The 23,088-nt window shown below is 42.0% G+C and overlaps 1 protein-coding gene across 1 annotated transcript; it reads left to right on the top strand.

The window, feature by feature from the left end:
* Positions 1-256: 256 nt before the first annotated feature.
* On the top strand, positions 257-22,580 carry ANAPC7 (anaphase promoting complex subunit 7). The gene is made up of 11 exons (XM_081113394.1): positions 257-425; positions 3,383-3,569; positions 5,183-5,302; positions 8,790-8,901; positions 9,206-9,359; positions 10,298-10,440; positions 12,411-12,528; positions 13,243-13,439; positions 16,805-17,029; positions 18,623-18,773; positions 20,461-22,580. The coding sequence occupies exons 1-11, from the start codon at positions 325-327 to the stop codon at positions 20,648-20,650; spliced, it is 1,698 nt and encodes a 565-aa protein (XP_080969520.1). The 5' UTR covers positions 257-324; the 3' UTR covers positions 20,651-22,580.
* The last annotated feature ends 508 nt before the right edge of the window (positions 22,581-23,088 follow it).

A 23,088-nucleotide genomic window follows, 5' to 3' on the forward strand; every position in this document is an offset into this window, starting at 1 on the left:
AATTGAGCATGTCTTTACTACACACAGGTGCCTTTTATCCCAAGCGCACCGTAAGTCCCCACTAAAGGGTGCAACTTGGCATAATGACGCGGCTTTCGCTAAAACAAAGCAAACCGAAACCCAAATCATTCCACCTGAAAGGGGGCGGGGAAGAAACCGAGGTATTTATTCAGGCAACTTCAGTAGTTGCCTATTTTCCTGGGGGCGGTGCCACTGGTGGACCCGATGGACCCAGCCGCGACCGCCATTTTGGGGTCTTCCCTAAGGATCTCCTACCGGCTTTTCGTGCCGCAGCCACCGCTCCCCGCGGCCTTGCCGGGCAGGATGAATGTGATAGACCACGTGCGAGACATGGCGGCCGCGGGGCTGCACTCCAACGTGCGGCTCCTCAGCAGCTTGTTACTTACAATGAGTAATAACAACCCGTGAGTGGAGGCGGGGAGCGGCCGGGGGCTGAGGAGAAAGCGGCGCCCGTTGGGGAGCGGGGGCTGAGGGGGCCTCGGGACTGCGGGAAGGAGGGCCTCCTCGCGCGGGGCCGACTGAGGAGCGCCGGCGGCGGTCACTGGGACGAACTCCCTGCGGGGAACGTGTCGAGTGGCGGCGGCGGCGGCTTCCAGAAATGCCAGGCGGGGGCTCGGAGGGCGACCCTGGCGAGGGTGCCCCGGAAAGTTGAGGGCGTAGGGGTTTCCTGAGGTACCTGCTGCCGGGCACGGCGACTGTCACGTCGCCGGGCTGGTTCCTCTCTTCCCAGCTCCTTCCCGAAGAGCGTTTTCTCCTTCGGCGAAGCGCAGAGGCCCCGCGTCTCCTGCTTTCGTCCCGTCGGCCCGCGTTTGGGACGGGCTTTCCCCCCGGAGGGTGTGAGCAGGGCTCGCTTCCTCGCCCCGGCAAACCCCTGGGAATGGAGACACCCCGGGAGGAGCGAGGGGCCCCGTTCCTGTGGTCAGAGCTGCCCGGTATTGAGTCTTAACGACGGCAGAGGCGCGGGGCTCTCTGCAGCCTTGAGGGCTTCCATGTCTTCATTTTAAGGTCCTTCCCGGGCCCAGCGAGGCCAGACACCCCCTCCCCAGTGCACTCTCACGGCCCCGGCTCACGGCGCTCCAGCCTCCCTCCCCGCCTGTTTTTTCCGACGCTGAACACGCCCGGCCGGTCCTCAGCTCAGGGCTTTTGCATTTGTCTTTCTGCTCGGAGTTCTTCCCGTCGACCCGCCTCCTCGCACAGGTTTCAGCACAGATATCCCTTCCCCAGAATTCTCAGCTCCTCAGAGTTGTTCCTTCACCCTTACTGACTACCCCTTTGCCCTGTTTTATAGTCTGCGCATCACTTTTAAAAACGGAGATATAATTGACATGTAACATTTATATTTTAATTTCGGGTGCACAGCGTAATAATTCTGTATCTATTGTGATAGGAGCACCACAATAAGTCTAGTTAACATCCATCACTACATGTAGTTACAGGTGGGGTTTTGTTTTTTTGTTGTTTTTTTTTCTGGTGAGAACTTTGAAGATCTGTATTCCACGTCACCCTGTTAAAGAACACATCTCTTAACTCCGAAGGAAGTCGGCCCTGTGCCTGTGTACAGTAAGCACGCAGACATTTACTGCACGTGCTAAAGGAGTGCATACAACCTTAAGGAGGTGAAATACCCTGTAAGTTCTCACGTCTAGGAAGTGGAGGAGCCATAATGTCTGGATTTTGGTCCTTTTGACTCTAAGGGTCTCCATTCTGACCAGGATAGCCTGCTATCTCTAAATGGCATTATAATTAGACAAGAGGCCCGGTGCCCGAATTCGTGCGTGGGTGGGGCCTGTCCAGCCCCATCAGTGTGTGGGGGGCTGTCCAGCCCCATCAGTGTGTGGGCGGCTGTCCAGGGGGAGGGGCCGGGGCAGTTGGTGGGGCAGCTCCGCCTCCTGGTCGAACTCTGGTTGAACTCCTGGTCCAGGCGACAGTTTGCATATTGCTCTTTTATTATGTAGGATTTTCTGCTCAGGGTGGACCCATTGCATCTGGCCTGCTCGTGATGCTGTATAGGGCAGAGAAGAAAGGCCCGTTGGATGCTTCCAGTGCAGCTGCTCTCCCGTTTCATTCCCATCAGGGTGCTAACCCATCATTTTGCCACTGCCCCCTTAGTGTTGACAGGGAGGAGCCCTGGTGTGCCAGCCTTCTGTGTTTATTCTGGAGCCTTTCACTGGTTCTGAGTGATTTGTCAAGGAACAGTTACCACCGTTGGGAATTTGTGCAGGAGGTAGTCATTGTCCTTGGTTCTTGAAGATGTTACAAGGTAGTTAGAAGCAGTCTGATCCTCTGACGAGACTTCTTCATATTAGGTTAAACTGGCAGTTAACTAGTTTCCAGAGGCATTTAGATTCTGACCTTTGTCATTTATATTTTCAAATTTCTCACTGAATTGACAATACAATACAGTAAAAAAAAAAAAAAATTGGAACAAAGCAGAAAGGGTCTGCAGATAAGTACCTGTCCCTGAGTCTTGAACCTCACCCCACCATTTACCTTCTGCAGAGGCAAACAACATTAAGTTTCTCACATATCATTCCAGAGATAACGTAAGTAGGCATGTATGTTATATAAATATAATATACATAAGTATCTAAATGCTTCCTGAGTATAGTAACATTTTCTGTCCAATCTTATTTCTCATTAAATACACTGTCCTTAAGCCCCTGAGACTTAGATAAAAATTCTTCAAGTGCTTATAAAGTTTACTTTTGTGTATAAAATAAAATAAAAAACCTTTATCAAATAAGACTAATCCTCTTTCTGTCCCACTCTATTTCATTAGCTTATCCTCTTCTATTTCCATATTTCAGTATTTCTATTTTCTTAAGGATTTGAAGAGTTTTCAGTTCCCTACAAACCTCTTTTCAGTACTTTCCTAAAAAGGATTCAACTGATGAACTTTCTCTTCTAAGTTTTCAACCCTTCTTTGGTAATACTATTTAAATCATTGTGATTGTTCTTCTTTGTCTTATCCTAAAAATTGATGTTAATATAAGAGAGAATGGATATCAAACTGTTAAATTAAGTCTTGGGTTAAAGGAGAGGAGGAAAAGGTATATTACATTTCTCTTTGTACACCTTTGTAGAGTTATACAAAGAGATTTAAAGATATCATTGCTTTTATAGTAAGTAAAGGAAATATTTAAGGTAGTTTTCTAGATGTGTTGACCATATTAGCGTAGAGTACGCCTCATCCCTCTAATTTTAGGAACTAGCACTTAAGGCACATTTATTTTTTTGGAAACTCATTACATAAGGCTGTGTGCTAGGCTGGGACACAAAGAAGGGACACTAAGGGCAGGTATGTATTTTCTAACATTTCAAAAACAACCCATGTAGGGGGTATCCTTTCTTTGTTTTCTAGTGAGTTATTCTCCCCATCTCAGAAGTACCAGCTTTTGGTGTATCATGCAGATTCTCTCTTTCATGATAAGGAATATCGGAATGCTGTGAGCAAGTATACCATGGCTTTACAGCAGAAGAAAGCCTTAAGTAAAACTTCAAAAGTGAGACCTTCAACTGGCAATTCTACATCCACTCCACAGAGTCAGGTAATTGGAAATACAAAGTGTGATTTTGGTGGGGGAGGGCTGGGTGCGAGAGAAACTGAATTTATAAGACTGATGTGGAAGATGTAAAATAAAATGTAATTTTAAAGGGGACTTGACTGGAGAAACAAAGATGAAAAACCACTTAGGTGAAAGAATGCATCCAACCAAGCATTTAGGGCTAAAAGCAAAATTCATTCTGGATGAATCTAAAAATGGAATTAACTATGAGTTTTCTGGGTTTTAACCAACGTCATGCATTGTTCCCCTCTTTCATACAAACAGAACTTAAAATCTAGTGTTTTTATAATGTTAATGAAAATATAACTTTAAAATGTAACTCAAATTTTACGACTGCGAATACCTGGGGAAATGTATGGGGAATCTGAAAATTCCTGCCAATTTTTGATAGTTGCTTAAGAATTAGTTAAATAAATGAAGGGGGGTTATAATTTTACCATTTGGTGGAGCCATCCCATTGCTAGAAATTAACCATATAGTAGACTCACAAAAGATTTATAGGACATATAATTAAGGTTGCTTATTGCAGAATTGTTTATAATGGTAAACGGAAGCAAAAGTGTTCGTTAGTTAGGACTAGTTAAATTATAGTTTAGCTATAAGATGCAATATGATGGAACTATTAAATGAAAAATGAGATAAATGTATGTGCTAATTTGGAAAGCCTGTATATATTAGTAAAGAAAAGTTTTGAAGCAGTGTGTTCAATACTCCCTGTTTGTGTGTGTGTTTGTTGTTAATCCTCACCTGAGGATATATTTTTTCCATTAATTTTAGAGAGAGTGGAAGGGAGGGTGAGAGACAGAGAGAGAGAAACATCTATGTGAGAGAGACACATCGATTGGTTGCCTCCCACACACACCCTGGACCTGACTGGGGCCAGGGACCGAACTTGCAACCCAGGTATGTGCCCTTGACCAGGAATTGAACCCGAGACCCTTCAGTGCATGGACCTGTGTTCCAACCACTGAACTACACCAGCCAGAGCAATTAACACATTTTCAAGGTTGATCCATGTTATAGAATTAATCAGTTCTTCATTCCTTTTTTTCCCAAATAATATTTCATTTTATGGTTATACCATATTTTAACTATTGGACATTTGGATTGTTTCCATTTTTTGCTTATAATTAACTAGAGGCCTGGTGCACGAATTCATGCATGGGTAGGGTCCCTTGGCCTGGCCAGTGATCGGGGCTGATCAGGGCCGGCTGGCCAGGGGGAGGGACTGTGGGAGGTTGGCTGGCCACGGGAGGTTGGCTGTGGGAGCGCACTGACCACCAAGGGGGCAGCTCCTGCGTTGAGCGTTTGCCCCCTGGTGGTCAGTGTGTGTCATAGCTACTGGCTGGTCATCTGGTCATAACGGTCACTTAGGCTTTTATATATATATATATATATATATATATATATATATATATGCTGTTATGAACATTTGTGTGTAGGCTTTTACTTGGATATATGTTTTCAGTTCTCTTGGCTGTATATATAGGAGCAGAATTGCTGGGCGATAGATATTATGGTAACCCTATGTTTAAGATTATGAAGAAGTACCATAATGTTTAATATTTTGAAGAGATGTTTTCATTTCCTCTTAGTGTCTTCCATCTGAAATTGAAGTGAAATACAAAATGGCTGAATGTTACACAATGCTAAAACAAGATAAAGATGCCATTGCTATACTTGATGGGATCCCTTCAAGACAAAGAACTCCCAAAGTAAGTTGAATTAACAATTTGTTACATCATTTTCAACTCCCCATTCCTTCCACCACTCTTCCTTCATATTTTCACTATACATTAGAGCAGTGATTCTCAACCTTGGCTGCACATTAGAATCACCTGCGAATCTTTTTAAAATCCTGATTTCTGGGCCTCATCCTCTGGAATTCTGTTTCTTTGTTATGGGGTGGGGCCACAACATTAGTAATAAAGAAACAATTTCTGGAGGATGAGGCCCAGAAATCAGGATTTTAAAAAGATTTCCAGGTGATTCTAATGTGCAGCCAAGGTTGAGAACCACTGCATTAGGGAGTCCATCTGAACATTTTACTCTTGCCTCTCTCTGGTTTTCACTTTGTTCCCTTGTTAGAGAGTTAAGAGTTCAGAGAGGTAGAAGAGTGCCTTTCTTCTGAGACCCTGAAAATTCAGCTGATGAAAATGGTAGCTGGAGAATACAAGTGCTTATTCTTTGTTTTTCTTACTGTAGAAAAGAATGAATTGCAATACACTTCCAGGTGGCAACAATACTGTTTTAGAACCTTATTTTTTTGCAATGTGAATGATTTTATTAATCCCTTCATTTTCAAAATCAAGTCTACAAGACCCTTTTGTACTTATTTGTGTGTGGGGTGTGTATTTGTATTTGATTTCACAACATATTGTAGTGAATAGAACATCTTCAACTGAAATCAGAAGATCTGGCGTCTTGTCTGAGTTTTGGGCATACAAGCTGTAGTGTGTACTTGGGCAAATTCCAATCTGAACCTTATTTTTTCCCCTTATTTATAAAATGAGGATAATAATACTTTTTCTGCTAACTTTTGGAAAAACTATGTTTATGTATGTGAGGATACTCTTTAAAGTACTGTTCTGTACGGATATCATATTGGACATCTTTTTTTTTTTTAAAATATATTTTATTGATTTTTCACAGAGAGTTAGAAACATCGATGAGAGAGAAACATCGATCAGCTGCCTCTTGCACATCCCCCAGCGGGGATGTGCCCGCAACCCAGGTACATGCCCTTGACCGGAATCGAACCTGGGACCTCTCAGTCCGCAGGCTGACACTCTATCCACTGAGCCAAACCGGTTTCGGCAAGGACATCTTTGATTACGGGTTTTTGGGTGTGTTTTTTTTTTTTTTTAAGCCCAGTTTAGAAAAATAATGCAAATCCTTGCTCTTAGATTGAATTCATGTCAGTATTTAATATTCTACCATATTCTTTCATGTCACCTGTCTCCCTCACTTCATGAAAAACTTTTGTGTAACTTGTGCTTAATAGTGAAGGATTTTATCTGTAAGATGCCTGTTTTCATCCTACTGTCCTTAAAAGAAGAGGAATCTAATCAGTAAGGACCTAGTGTATTTAGTTAGTGTTTTTTCACCTAAATGTTGCTAAGTTTTAAAAGTAACCAATCAAACTTGATGAGAATGTGTTTAAGCATCTCTTCATAATGAGAATGTATTTACGATTTTGAGTTTTTATAATTAAGCTATTTCCCCAGTATATTTTATGGTGGTGGCTGCTATTAAAAACATTTGGAAGCATGTTACAGACTACTCTGTCTTAAAATAAGCTTGAATGCTTATATATTAACTTGTGTTCTGGTACCCTATGAAAGACTTACCTGAAGAATAATTTTTTTATATATGAAGAATATCTTTTGAAAGATGCTGTTTTCATTATAAACTTTGAATTATACCTGTTCATTATCTTACTGGAAATGCACCATTATTTACTCCTTAATGACTTCAAGGAGTTTGGGGACAATGAGTAATGACAAAGAAGCTCAGTTTTGTGGTATCCAGTGCTTTGGTGTTTACTGCTATCATTTTAAGAGGGACTAGAGGAATCTGCATTTATTAGGAGTACATATTCTTCATTCTGTAGAGCTATTATAGCCAGGAGCAAACAAAGATGTGTGCCTCAAACATAAACCTATAATATTTACAGTTTTTCTTTCTTGTCCGTTAGGGAGTTAACTGGCTTCTCAGTCTGTGTACAGGACAAGGAAGTGAGTCAAAATACGTCTAAATGAACGTCTGTTAATGTATGGTAAACACCGCCACACATTCCTTCACATTTTAAAGGAAAATTCCAGTGTGAGATTATTATATTTTGGTAAATCTTTGACTTTTAAGAGCAAACATATAACATGTAATTTCTCAGTATTTAGAAAACAATTACTGCTGTGTTTATAACTGGTAGAATGTGGCTTTGTGATGTTACCAAGTAAGTATCTGCTTTAAAAATAGTTGATTTTCTCACTAGGTAGTACTCAGAACTCATTCTTTTGAAGTGCCAGGTAGTTTAAAGGGAATTTTAATATTTGTTGGCCCATCAGTCATGATTTGTTAATAATAAGCAGTCAAGAAAGGTTTTTAAATTTAAACCTCTTTTTAAGTATAGACACTAATACTGGAGTTTTCCTTTAAGTACCTTCTTTTGCATTTCAATGTAGTCTAAAATGGAAAAATCTGAGGCCAAATAAAAAATAGTTTTATTTCTAGTATTTTATTATTTCATTGTTTGAATCAGTATGGATTTATGCCGTACTAGATTGTTTTATATACTGTAAGTACATAATTGGAACAGATGTTTTTCATCTTCAGACCCATTCTTTTGAGTAAATATCTGGAGTACGAAGCTACAGATTGAAGAGATTGGGATTGGCTTTTTTACTCTTGTGCCCTCATGTTGACTGCTTCCTTAGGTTAATGATCTGGCAAACTCTATTGTGTTATGATCTATTAATTTTAAATTGGAATATAAAGTTTTGCAGAGTTACATATTTGAATTGTGTTATTTAAATAGTATAACTAATCTCTGGATCATTGTTTTTTTAAAGGTCAGAGTTTTGATTTTTGTAACATAACTTTGATGAGTCAGACTACCTATTGGTCAAAGCTTTAAGCATGAGAAAGGCTAGAGTCTAGCTAGCTGCTAGACTAATTGTCAGAGAGAAGACAAGCATTGTGCTTTTGGGTCTGTCATTTTCTTTTTGGGGAAAATTCATCTTAAGTAGCTATGTTAAGAATTCCTCACTTCTGTGGCTTGATGTTAATTGCATTTAAAAAAATGTAAACTTGAGCACTTCTAGAATAGTTCATCTTCTGTCTTAAGACCAAGAAAGAATCAAGGTAATTAGAATTCTGTAACATTTCTCAAATGAACGTTACTCCCATTTCCAGAGGCAGCATCTTTGGTCCAAATACTATTGGACCTTTAGGTTGGGTAAGTGAAAGGAATTTGATTTTCCTTTTAGAAATGGGAGGACATAGGAAAAGCAAAGGTGGTAATTTTCAGTTTGGTTTGATGAATGGAGTTATCTTTGTTTATTTCCATGGAGCTGTGGGTAGATTTTGTAGTAAAAAATAAAGTAGTAGCTAGTAATAAAAATCAGGACCTAAATTGATGGTGAAATATTTTCTTTGCAATATACACTTAATCTTATTGTCTTCTGTTTTTATTTATTACAGATAAACATGATGCTGGCAAACTTGTATAAGAAGGCTGGTCAGGAGCGCCCTTCAGTCACCAGCTATAAGGAAGTGCTGAGGCAGTGCCCATTAGCCCTTGATGCCATTCTAGGTACGGATCATTCTCTGCCATAGAGTGTTTACTCTCTAATGTAGTAGTTCTCAATCTTGGCGGTATATTAGAATAGTTTTATTTTTCCAAAAGTTTCATCTGTAGATGGTGATTTAATAGATTACCGTTGTCATGTATTTCACTGATCAAGAAATAATAAATTATGTTTGTTCTGTCATATGCATCTTGATTCGAATAGGACAGAGTTGCCTTTAGCTCATGGAAAGGGTAACCTGTTGGTTATTACATTGTAGAAGAGAGATGCTATGCCTCACTTTCTTTTTCCTGCTTTCTGTTGGGTTAGGTTTGCTGTCCCTATCTGTAAAAGGTGCAGAGGTGGCATCAATGACAATGAATGTCATCCAGACCGTGCCTAACTTGGACTGGCTCTCTGTGTGGATCAAAGCATATGCTTTTGTGCATACTGGTGACAACTCAAGAGCAATCAATACCATCTGGTGAGAGCCACAAAATTACTAAGTGTTCTTGAAGCCCTTTCCTTGTAAGGAGGTCTGATATATCTAAATTAGCAAAACAGAAAAATTAGATGCTTATCTCTTGGTGTTGCAGCCAGTTGTCCCTGGGCTTTGTTAGTCTCTTAATGTACCATATGGTCCCAAATGTAATAATCTCTGCTGAGCACCTGTTAATTGTAAACTTGGACCGAGTTTAGCTCTGTACTTGCAGAAGTAGTAACCCTTGCAAAGCAAACTGCCTTTGTGTATCATGCTTGATTGAACTTGGAAGACATCTTTTTGCATGCCCAGAAGCATAGTTATTGCAGCATCTGATCTGGGTTGCGTCCCTAGGACTGGGATTTTCTTTCTAGCCAGGTAAAGTCCAAGGACAAGGGACTGGGATTTGTGTTAATGCCGTCATTTGGTTGAGTATCAAGTAGCTGTCATTTGTGAATAATATATTTTTTTAAAAACATATTTTATTGAGTTTTTACAGAGAGGAAGGGAGAGAGATAGAGAGTTAGAAACATCGATGAGAGAGAAGCATCGATTAGCTGCCTCCTGCACACTCCCTACTGGGGATGTGCCCGCAACCCAGGTACATGCCCTTGACGGGAATTGAACCTGGGACCCTTCAGTCCACAGGCTGACACTCTATCCACTGAGCCAAACCGGTCAGGGCTGCATTTAATTTTTATGTCTAGATAATACAATTTCATTATTTTTAAATTGTATATTTTAACTTTTAGGTATAACTTTTTTTTTTAAAATCATAAGCTTAGAATAAGGAAATCTAGTGTACAGTTTGTTTTTAAAGTTTATTATGAAAAATTTCATACATACACAAAAGAAAATAGTACCTATATGCCCGTCACCCAGACTTAACAACCAAGAGGATTTATAGCAGGTTTTAAGGTTCACTGTTTAATATCTTAAAGTTCACTAGAGAAAAAGTCATTATTACGAGATAACGTGGATCTACTGGGAAGCTTAGCAGATCTGTACTTCAGAGCTGGAGACAATAAAAACTCTGTCCTCAAATTTGAACAAGCACAGATGTTGGATCCTTATCTAATAAAAGGTAAGTAATTCTTGGGGCAGGGCAGAAGTGACAATAGAGGGGCAGATCAGGAAAGATTGAAAATGTAGCATGATCTTCTGATTCCAGTTATCATGGACATAGTTTGTAAAATTTGTTACAGTTGCTATTTACCTTTCTTTTGGTCCTGACGTGTCTCCAACACTCGGGTAATTCCATGTGAGCAGTTGTTTTTGCTTCATTCAAGTGTCATCTCACCACAGATCATTATTTAGTTTTTTTTTTTTTCATTTGCAAGGAGTTACAGCCTCTCCTTATGATCATAGGCTCTCCTTAAGATTTATAGATTTATGATGTGCCTGACTGAGAGTTTGGATGGCATCCCCAGAACCGTAATGTCTTTTTAGGAGATTTATTTTACTCTGTCCTTAGTATAGTTAAAAGGGAATAAATGAACAGATGTTAAGAAAAGGATGAGGTGCCGAAACCGGTTTGGCTCAGTGGATAGAGCGTCGGCCTGCGGACTGAAAGGTCCCAGGTTCGATTCCGGTCAAGGGCATGTACCTTGGTTGCGGGCACATCCCCGGTGGGAGATGTGCAGGAGGCAGCTGGTCAATGTTTCTCTCTCATCGATGTTTCTAACTCTCTATCTCTCTCCATTCCTCTCTGTAAAAAATCAATAAAATATATTTAAAAAAAAAAGGATGAGGTAAATGAAGGAAGTAATTAGGAGTGAACAACAACAAAGATTATTGATCTGAAAGGAGATGCAGTTGAAGGAGTAAGCCACAGGCACTTCTAAAGGATGACTGTGGGGTGACTGTCAGTAAGTGAAGGGTGTGTGCTCAGTAATAGCAGTAGGAAATAAAGTCAAATAGAAGGGCTGAGGTCTGCTTGTAAAGACCCCAAAAAGGCCATCAGAATGACCTTGTTACAATAAACAGTCTTGTAGACATGTAAGCCACAAGAATGACAGAGCAGTGAGAGGAAAGATGAATTTGTTTGTTAAAGGTCTCCCTCTTGCCCAGTGCTTATTTCTCTTCTCCAAGCTACCCATGACCATAATGAAAATGGTGTTTTAGAAATACTAATCTGGTAGTAGTCAGCAGCCTGAAGTTGGAAGCTCAGACCAGAGTCGGGGCCAGCAGGGAATGTTGCAGTAATCTTGGCTTGAGACACATTTTCCTGGGAATCTGAAGGGATAGTAAGAAATGGAGGGGAATAGTGTTAAGAGACGAGTGATAAGAATGGAGAGCCCTTTTTATAGAACATGAGAGAATGAAGAGAGTGTGTGTGTGTGTGTGTGTGTGTGTGTGTGTGTGTGTGTATGTGTATAGGGATGATTTTACATGAACTAGACTCCAGAAAGAACTAATGCTTTTTCTGGAATAGGCTAACATTTTTTCAAGACCAACTGGCATATTAAGTGTATAACCCTGACTGTGCCTAGACCTCTTGGAAGAGAGAACTTACTTGATACCTTTTTTGGGCCTTTCTGGTTGAGTTAGGATGGCTGTAGTTCACACCACAGGATATAGGGACAAACAGTTCCTGAAAATAACAGACTTTTAAATTGGGAGGTAGGTCCTACTCCTTTCCTTTTTCTTTAGTTTGTATGTGTTTTTTCTTTTTTAAAATATATTTTTATTGATTTCAGACAGGAAAAGAGAGGGGTAGAGAGATAGAAAGATCAGGAATGAGAGAGAATCATTGATAGGTTGCCTCCTCCACACCCGACATGGGGGATCGAGCCCACAATCCGGGAATGTGCCCTGACCGGAAATTGAACTGTGACCTCCTGATTCATAGGTCGACACTCAACCACTGAGCTATCCCGGCTGGGCTGTTGTTTTTAGTTTTTATAAATCATTTTGTTGGGAACTGGGAATGCTGATGGAAGGAGCTCATGATGGTGGAAAGGGCTCAAATCCTAAGGAGCTGGGACCTCGGTGTGGGATCTGAGGATGGTGCTACCTTTTGTAAGGGAGTTTAAAGAGCCTCTTCCTTTCTAGGAATGGATGTATATGGCTACCTCTTGGCACGAGAAGGGCGGCTGGAGGATGTGGAGAATCTTGGCTGCCGCCTTTTCAATATTTCTGATCAGCATGCAGAACCCTGGGTGGTCTCTGGGTATGTTTATGCACTCCCCCTTTCCCCACCCCCCCAGTTTCCAGCAGAGTCTTTGGGAATGTGTAGTTCTTGAATAGGCTATAGCTTGAAAACACAGGTTTAAGAGATAATAAGACTTGGATTCGAATTATGGTCTTTGACTTTAGACACGTGATTTACCTCTTAAATCTCTGTTCTTTGGGAATCTTGCATGATACCACTACACCAGCGGCGCTTAAATCTCTGTTCTTTGGGAAACAAGGACAATACCACTGTTTCACGGGGTAGGTATTAACTGAGATAGTGAATGCATCATGCTCAGCACAGGAGCTGCTGTTTTGTTATTGACCTGGCTTTATAAATTCTCTGAATGTCTCTGATCTGATAACATATCCAGATCATCAGGTTCTCCTTCCATATCAAGATTTCTCCTTTAAAAATAAATGTTTAGTAGATATTTTTGTTTTGTTCTTTCACTGATAGATTAAGTGTGGTTTGTAATAAGAATCATGGAGAGGGCCTTCTATGAAGTTTCTTTACATAGGCATACCTTGGAGATACTGCAGGTTCCACGCCAGCTAACTCAATAAAGCGAGTTTTATAGTATTTTTGCTTGTGGAAGATCTTGCCTTCATTTTGCAAAAAACACAACACTTGTGAAGAACAACAAAGAGCAATAAAATGTGGTATGCCTGTAATGTTCTCTCGGGTAACTTTTGTTTGTTTTTTCTCCAGGTGTCATAGCTTCTATAGCAAACGCTACTCTCGGGCCCTCTATTTAGGAGCAAAGGCCATTCAGCTGAACAGTAATAGTGTTCAAGCTTTGCTACTTAAGGGAGCAGCACTCAGGAACATGGGCAGAGTCCAAGAAGCAATAATCCACTTTCGGGAGGCTATACGGCTTGCACCTTGTCGCTTAGACTGTTATGAAGGTAAGATAAAAATTATAGATGACAGTGTGAATCTGTAGCTGTAGCAACAGCACTCAGATGGAAGGCTTTGTTAGGCTGGCAGTTCCCAAACTTGGTTGTACTTTGGAATCCACTGGGGGAACTTTTAAAAGTCCTGATGCCAGGTTACTCTAATACAGCGGTTCTCAACCTGTGGGTCACGACCCCTTTGGCGGTCAAACGACCCTTTCACAGGAGTCGCCTAACACCATCCTGCATATCAGATGTTTACATGACGATTCATAACAGTAGCAACATTACAGTTATGAAGTAGCAATGAAAATAATTTTATGGTTGGGTCACGACATGAGGAACTGTATTTAAAGGGCCAGAAGGTTGAGAACCACTGCTCTAATACTATGTACATTAGGATATTTGGTGGTGGGAGATAGGTATCAGTGTTTTTTTGAAGATCCCAGATATTGCTAATGTGCAGACAAGTTTGGGAATCACTGCATTAGGCACTTTAAATTTAGGGCTTTTGCTGGACTTTTCACTTCATACTTTCAGAATCCATTTCTCTTTGTTTTGTTTTGTTTTTTGGTGATGGATTATGTAGTTGAGGTTAATTTTTTGGTCCTTTTTTTGGGTTCTCAAACATGGACAACTCATTAGTGTAAATCTCTCTGTGCCAGCAGTGTGCTGAATCACTTGGTTATTATAGGTCTTTAGTCTTTTTCACAGTTGCCTTACATTGGGCCAGAAATATTACCCATAGCAGTGGTCGGCAAACTCATTAGTCAACAGAGCCAAATATCAACAGTACAATGATTGAAATTTCTTTTGAGAGCCAGATTTTTTAAACTTAAGCTATATAGGTAGGTACATTGTTATTAACTTAATTAGGGTACTCCTAAGGCTTGGGAAGAGCCACACTCAAGGGGCCAAAGAGCTGCATGTGGCTCGCGAGCCGCAGTTTGCCGACCACTGACCCATAGGGTAATCCATATTCATGTGATGGTGGTGTTGTGGGAATTGGTAGGTTCATTGTGACTCCAGAGTGGGCTTGATCAGGGTCAAACTTTGTTTTGTTATGTACTATTTTAAGTTCATGTGAACTGACCCTAGGAGTTCAAAAGAGTTGTGCCAGCTTCTGCAATATTTGGTGACTCAGTCACAGACTTTGAAATAGCTCTTACAAAATGCAGTTCCTCCAAAGCATATTTTTATGTAAAAGAATTTAAAAATAAACCCAAGAGTATAAGGAGTCATTTGCTGTTAACAGGAAGATGAGTTCAAATTTGAAAAATAAAATTTGGAAGTGGGGGTAAAAAAACAAATTTTCCTGTGTGGATTACTACCCCAATAAAATTAACAAATAAAATGTAAAATAAATAAAAACAAATCTGCTTAGTCAGTCAGAGCTATACCTATGGTGGATTTGTTCTTAAAGAAACCCCAGCAGACAGACCAAGCTTTTGGTTTCAAATTAAATTCTTAATCCTGAGCTATAATGTCCCTACCTCTCAGCAGCTTTTATCATGCTAATTCCTTTGTGCTGCGTGCCTGATTCACCTGAACCCAGGAATGCAGTTGAAGAGCTTGGACACAGGCTGGGAAGAGTTGTTGGGGGCAGAGGTTGTTCCCCAGCTGGCTGGCCAGTGAGGCTTCAAGGGCTGCCTTCACTCAAGTTACCATTTGGAGATTGGATCAGGGTGACTGGTCATACCCTCTGGTGCTTGCAGCCTCCAGTCTAGCTTCTTTTACTGGTAGGGGCATTCTTTCCATTTCCTTCTGACATTCCCATGGGGCTTTTGCAGGGAAGTATAACTTCTCAAGTAGTTGCAGACTACTGTATTCTGACTCTAACACGTTGCCCTTAAGAGTTAGGTAATTTCTGGCCGAAACCGGTCTGGCTCAGTGGATAGAGTGTGGCCTGCGGACTCAAAGGTCCCAGGTTCGATTCCGGTCAGAGGCATGTACCTGGGTTGCGGGCACATCCCCAGTAGGGGATGAGCAGGAGGCGGCTGATCGATGTTTCTCTCTCATCGATGTTTCTGACTCTCTATCTCTCTCCCTTCCTCTCTGTAAAAAATCAATAAAATATATATTTAAAAAAAAAAAAAAGGTAATTTCTGGTTAAGTACCATAGTGTGTGGTGGAATGTGCTAGGGTGGAAGAAGGAGTATGCAGAGAGAATTAGCCGGGGATTGTGTGGGTTTGGGGTTTAAGCTGTTTTGATGAGTGCTTTGTGCCAAAAAATACTTCCTCTGTTTTCCTCAACTTCTTGAAGAGTTGACTGTATTTGAAGTGTCCCCATAGGACATCTATCTTGCTGTGGGTATGAAAAGAGGCAGAAGCTGCTAATCTTGGTATATTCAGTCCATCTGATGAAGCTCTTTCCATCTAGTTTAGGGAAGTCCTCAGCAAATGCTTTTGGGGACTGTGTTTCAAATGAAAAAGTCTTCTTTTCTCCTTGGGATGCTCCCAAGGGCCTTTAGTTTGTAGAACTGGACGTTCACTTTTTTATAGGAGCTTAAAACTAGGACATTAAAGGTGATTGAACACAGTGGAAATTAACAGCTTGTTAAGAGACAGGGAAACCTGGTTTTGTTAGAAACATCTGTGACTGTTTCAGCTAATGATTAGTGTCATATTTGTTTCTCTAACATTCAGCTGGGCTGCATACATGCTTCAGTTTACTTAGCCGTGTTTGTTACCTTCCTAACTGAAGGTGCCTTCGAAGTGCAGGCTTTTTCCATATTTGTGAAGTGCTCTGGGGACGAGCACTTTTTAAAAATATATATATTTTATTAATTTTTTACAGGGAGGAAGGGAGAGAGATAGAGAGCTAGAAACATCGACGAGAGAGAAACATTGATCAGCTGCCTCCTGCACACCCCCTACTGGGGATGTGCCCGCAACCAAGGTACATGCCCTTGACCGGAATCGAACCTGGGACCTTTCAGTCTGCAGGCCGACACTGTATCCACTGAGCCAAACCGGTTATGGCAGGGACGAGCACTCTTTACTCCATCAACATAACGTCCAGTCTAATCTCACCATCAAAGTTTTCTCCTGGCCCTAACCGGTTTGGCTCAGTGGATAGAGCATTGGCCTGTGGACTGAAGGGTCCCAGGTTCTGTTCCGGTCAAGGGGATGTACCTTGGTTGCAGGCACATCTCCAGTAGGGGATGTGCAGGAGGCAGCTGATCGATGTTTCTAACTCTCTATCCCTCTCTCTTCCTGTCTGTAAAAAACCAATAAAATATATTTAAAAAAAAAGTTTTCTCTTGGCCTGCCCCTGGTCTGAAACTTTGAAGGTTTATTATTTGGAAGGCTGTCAGAGTGGAAGCATGGCTTAGAATGGTAATGTGGTTGAGCTTTTTATGTTTTATATTTTTCAGGTCTCATTGAATGTTACTTAGCCTCAAACAGTATTCGTGAAGCAATGGTAATGGCTAACAATGTTTACAAAACTCTAGGAGCAAATGCACAGACTCTTACCCTTTTAGCCACTGTTTGTCTCGAAGACCCAGTGACACAGGAAAAAGCCAAAACTTTATTAGATAAAGCCCTGAACCAAAGGCCGGATTACATTAAGGCTGTGGTGAAAAAAGCAGAACTACTTAGTAAGTGTATTTTCTTTACTTCCCTGTTCATCATTCATTGTTTAAAATCTTATCTCAGTTGATTTCCCCAGTTCAACTGGTTACAGGTGATCAAATAAGTGTGTTCCTTTTGTAGTAGATCTGAGCCCAGATGAATTGGTTTAGCACAACCAAATGTAGCTGGCTTGGATCTGCTTGAATCGGCAGTGACTGACTCTTGTAGAGCTATATTTGGTTGTTACTTGTTCAGCTCACTTTGATCCAGTTTTAGTTGGGCTGAATATAACTGGTTTGCACCAACTCAAGCTGTTTTGACTCATCTGGATTCTCTTAACGATTTCCCTTTTAGCCTTGTTTATTTTTTATTTTATTTATTTTTTAATCCTCACTCGAGGACTTGTTTTTATTGATTTGAGAGAGATAGAGAGAGAGATACTGAGAGATCATTTGCCTCCTGAATGGGCCTACTAGGACTTGAACCTGAAATCTGCTATGTGCCCTGACCAGGAATCAAGCTGCTACCTTTTTCTCTTTTTTTAAAAATATATTTTTATTGATTTCGAGAGGAAGGGAGAGAGAGAGAGAGAGAGAGTAACATCAGTGATGAGAGAGAATCATTGGTCGGCTGCCTTCTACACACCCCACACTGGGGATCGAGCTCACAACCTGGGCATATGCCACCAGGAATTGAACGGTGATCTCTTGGCTCAACCACAGCCACACTGCCTGGGCAAACTGCCACCCTTTGGTGCAGGGGATGGCACTCCAACCAACTGAGCCACACCTGTTAGGGCTAGCCTTTTTTCTTTTTTTAGTTCCAATATATGATGAACTCCTGGATTTGGGCTAGTTTGGCAAATAAAATACATGCTCGCTTTTTATTTGAACCTAAGTTAATAGTACCTTTTAAAAAAAAATCAGAACCCAAACTGCAGATTTCCTAATGGAATAGGAATTCAGATGAGCTTGTTCTTATTTCCTGCCACACCACTTTTTTCTTGAGGACATCTACAAGTAGATTGTTGGATGGTGATCAGTGTTGTGGTTTTTGTGTATAAGACTTAAGATGGGGCCCTAGCCGGTTTGGCTCAGTGGATAGAGCATCAGCCCTCTGACTGAAGGGTTCCAGTTTCGATTCTGGTCAAGGGCATGTACCTTGGTTGCAGGTTCCCCGGCCCTGGTTGGGGGTGCGTGTAGGAGGCAACCAATCAATGTCTCTCTCTCTCTCTCTCTCTCTCTCTCTCTCTCTTCCTTCCACTCTTTTTAAAAATCAATGGAGCCGAAACCGGTTTGGCTCAGTGTATAGAGCGTCGGCCTGTGGACTGAGGGGTCCCGGGTTCGATTCCGTTCAGGGGCATGTACCTGGGTTTCGGGCACATCCCCAGTGGGAGATGTGCAGGAGGCAGCTGATCGATGTTTCTCTCATCGATGTTTCTAACTATCTCTCTCCCTTCCTTCCTTTAAAAAGTCAATAAAATATATTTTTAAAAAAATCAATGGAAAAATACCTTCGGGTGAGGATTAATAAACAACAAGAACAACAACTTGAGATGGGAATGTATTTTCAAAATGTTGGGTAAGTAGGAAAATGAGGGTCTTTTTTTTTTTTTTCAGGCAGAGAGCAGAAATACGAAGATGGGATTGCTTTGCTGAGGAACGCACTAGCTAATCAGAGTGACTGTGTCCTGCATCGGATCCTAGGAGATTTCCTTGTAGCTGTCAATGAGTATCAGGAAGCAATGGACCAGTATAGTATAGCACTAAGGTAGGCACTTAGCCTCCTGGGGGGAAGTTTGATGAGGGGTAGAGAAGGCAGGGAACTATGTCACAGAAATTCTGAAACACACATTGTGCCCACGGTTGCAAACAGAGTAATAATAGAGGAGGAATTTGTGAATTCATGACTTCAAAAAAATTTTTTAAAGTATATTAACATTAAAGAATGGTTTCACTCATAATCAGCTCACACCACTATAATTTCTGTTTTCATTTGTGTAAATCATCTTCCTGGCCTTGACCATACATATACATATTTTTATAGGGTTATATGTAGTATATATTTTATATTCTGCTTTTTCAAATCAAAGTATTATGAGTACTTTCCCATGTTTTTACCTACTGTAGTAGTTAAGAACTTAAGCTCTGAAGTTTGGTTACTTAACTTTCACCACCTGTTATCTTGGGCAAGTTACTAACAAATTTCCTTGTCTATATCTATCTACCGTACTAGGTATTAAATGATTAAATGAGGATTAAATGATTATTCCATGTAAAGCTCTTAGCACTGTGCCTGGTACGTAGTAAATACTAAATAAATAGAGGTATTCTTACTGCTTAGTACAGAAGTGATTTCTTTGAGGGTTGTCTGTGTGTCTTTAAGGTCATGGTAAGGCCTGTCTTTAATTGAGTCTGATCACATTCATTTACTTATTCAGCAGTTGAGCACCACTCCTGTGCCTGGCATCTCAGTAACCACTGGGGATGCTGCAGTTCCAGTTGCTCTCAGTCTCAGACGTGCAGACTGATGGATACCACGTGCTAAGTGCTTTCATAGCAGTCTCTAGACGGCAAGGTGGGAGTACAGAGGGTGGGGAAGCCTTGGATGTGGGTGAGAGCTGTATGGAAGGTTTTAGAGAAGAGGAGATGATACAAATCAATCTACAGGTATATTAGTAGGAATAGGATTCCCACATGGGTTTTGTCTGCTTTTTGGAAGCCCAGAAGCAAGTGAGAAAATAAAATGCCAGACTTTTATTAGAGGTGGGATTTGTTAGAGGGTGGACACCTGCTGGCTTGGGTGATGGTCACAAAGAAAAGAGGAAAGATTGCTTAGGAGCCAAGTAAATAAATGTTCTTGAGCTTCTGAACTTTGGGGGCTTTTGCACGTGTAATGGCTCATAACTATTAAACTTGAATGCTCAGATAGGGGTTGCTTTGGGTCCTGGGGTCTAACCTAGGAGTTGACAAATCTGTTCCATGGTAAGCATGATTTTGGTTAACTCCTGCAGTGCTGATACGTTTAATTATAAGAACATGGAACAATTTTATTCACAGGAAAATAAGTATTTTTGTAACCTTGTAGCTTAAAAACCCAATACTGTTAAAGTACATTTGAATTTTTCTATTAATGGGTGTTTACTACTTTTTTATTTGTGTTATCTGATAGCTTCCTCTAGCATAGTGCTAGGGGTAATGTGTGAAAAGGTTTAAGAAATCAATGAAGAAAAACTCAAATTGAGGATTCTAAAAATTAGGACAAGATGCCTTTTTTCACTTCTAGTGGTGGACTCCCTTGATCCTGCCTGTGGAACTGGAGTTGTTTGGAGAGGCCAGGCGTTAGCAGTTTCTCTGTGACTGGGTGGTCATTTCACTGTTGAGCCAGGAGATGACACCTCAGCCAGCAAGAAGCAAGGCAGAGATTCAGGCCTCTCCTTTGTTTTGTTGTCCCCTAGTTTGGACCCCAATGACCAGAAGTCTCTAGAGGGGATGCAGAAGATGGAGAAGGAGGAGAGTCCCACGGATGCCACTCAGGAGGAGGATGTGGACGACATGGAAGGGAGTGGGGAAGAAGGGGACCTGGAGGGCAGCGACAGTGAGGCGGCCCAGTGGGCTGACCAGGAGCAGTGGTTCGGCATGCAGTGAGGCAGGCAGCAGCTCCGTGGCCACACTGGCCTGCCCTGCTCTGAGCACTTCCGTGGACTGAAAGAACCGTAGGAGCCCGCTCCCTGGGAGGACAATGATTCAGCATGTGATTGCAGCAGGGGTTTCTGCCCCCCGGCTCCATATTTCTAGTAGTGACTTCATTTTTTAAAACTGAGCCTGACCAACCTTCCATATAAATCCATCCTTCCCTGCTCCAGTCAGGGAGGACTGAGTGAGCCTTCTGGGAGGCCCACAGATATGCTGAGACTTCTGGGACAGTACTTTTTATATAACTACTCAATCTGAAGGCTCGATGACTAGACAGTGTTTTGTGTATGATGATGTGGGTGGGTTTGAAAAGAGTGACCTGTCACCCAGAACAAGAGTGTCAACTCCTGAGTAGGACAGCTACACGGGTTGGCCCTTTCAGAGAGGGTTCCTGTCCCAGAAATCATCATCCTAGTAACCTTGCTTCCTTCTGCAATGTTAGTAATGCCTTAAGCTGACAGTTGCTATTTTGCAGAACAATTTTCCTACTTGCTAATCTGGTAACATGCCTGTGAACCTGGGCCAGATCTGAGAAAGAGGTGTGACCTAGAGCATGAACACCTGGGGTAATTAACTAATAAAACTTTTCTATACAGTAATGGTGTTGGGTTGATCAGAATGGAAGCCCATTAGAGATTCTTCTCTTTTTCTCTCCCTCCCCATCCCTCCCTCCTCCCCTCCCTCCCTCCCTCCCTTTTTCCCTTCCTCCCTTCCTCCTTCCCTCTCACAATGCATTGTTTCAGTCCTAAAATTATTTGCCATAAATAGACTCCCTTTCTTACCAGAGTGTTGGAGCCAGTAGGATTGGGAACCTCAGGTAACACTGAGCTGGTTCACCCATTTGCATTTTCTTATTGGTGAATTTCCCTGGGGAGAGTCTTTGGCCAGATTTTAGACTGTTTCTGTCTGGCTGTCAGGAGCTCTGAGGTTGGTGTCTGGTTTCAGCATTTGCTATGGGGTGAGCAGAGGGGTCATTCCCTCATACTCCTTATTTAAGAGGTGATGCTTTTTTGACAGTATAGGTAACCACGAAGTGGGGTTGGGGGTGGCACAGCTAACCTCAAATTCTCATTAAAACAAACTTGGTCAAAGGTGGTGTAAAATATGAATTTGATGTAAAAGGAAAGTTCTGTTCTAAAGTGTATAGTAGTTTAGGAGCTCAGAACATCTGATAACTGTAATTTAAGTGGACAAAAAGTTACTGTTAAAGTATCTTCCAGTATGAGAACCAGCGCCTGGGCAGCATCATTTGATGGAGCAGTTTCTAAAGAGCCCAGCAGGCAGTGGGGCTATTGCAGGTGATCGTGTGGCCTGGAGAAGACGCTGCTCATTGGCCTTAATGCTCACTCCGGGATGCAGCTTCATGTCCTTCCTCAGCTTGCCTCGAGCAGCCATTATCATCAGTGCTTTGGGAGAAAAGGTGGAACCTCTTTGCCATTCCCGACTGGGGGAGAGAACCCAGCCCCATTCTCTCGATCTTATTTTTGCTTGTCAGTCTCATCACCATGACCCCTGAGATTCCCTCGGGTTCAGGATGTACCTTAGTGCCCAGGCCTTGTGCATACCTTCCATCAGTACCCTTGAGTTTCTCCCTTTTCCTGGGCTGGCCCTCTCTGCTCTGCTGGGAGGTCCTAGATCAGTCTGCCTATTCCAAGCCCCTCCATCCCAGCATCATCCAGGGTTAGATCCTTAAGGTCCCTCCCACCTGCAGCTCCAGTGTTTCTACCCTGACAGGTTCCAGGTGGAAGAGGCAAATGAAGCTACATCTTTAGAGCACCTGACATAGAATTGGGAATACTCTTAGTCCACATCAAAGAATGGAAAGAGTTTGACCTGGAGAGTGCTGAAGATCTCAACTGGTACTACTACCACTATCACTTATTCTCACAAACAGAAAAAAATTTTATGTAGGCAGGGAGCTGGGACAGAATCAGGCTGCCCAGCTCTGGCTGTTCCACTGAACCACCTGCTAGGAGACCAAGCAACCTGATAAAGAGTGGCCTCCCAGGTGCCTTCTGGTGCCTTAGAATTTCACACAGCCAATATGGGGATGTTTTAACTGATTCCTATCATTCTCCTCCCTGTGTGGAATCAGACTGACTGGGTTCTAAAAGTCCCAGCTCTCCCACTGTCATCGATGCGGGTCAGGCTGGGTAGTTAGCTTCCATGGCCTGGGCTCCCACATCTGCGTGGGGTCTGAGGACTGAATAAAGTATGGAGTTCAGCATGATGCCTGTTGTGAATGTCATCACCATAAGGATAAATACCAGATTGCTGATTCTTCCCTGGGGGAATTGGAGACGGGGCTGAAGCCTTGTCCTTTTCTCTCTGCGGTCCTTCAGCTGGGCAGAGAGGCAGGGTCCTAAAGAATGGTGCTCCCTGCCCTCCAG

This window comes from Myotis nattereri (assembly GCF_964212035.1).
Source record: "Myotis nattereri genome assembly, chromosome: 19".
Classification (NCBI taxonomy): Eukaryota; Metazoa; Chordata; class Mammalia; order Chiroptera; family Vespertilionidae; genus Myotis; species Myotis nattereri.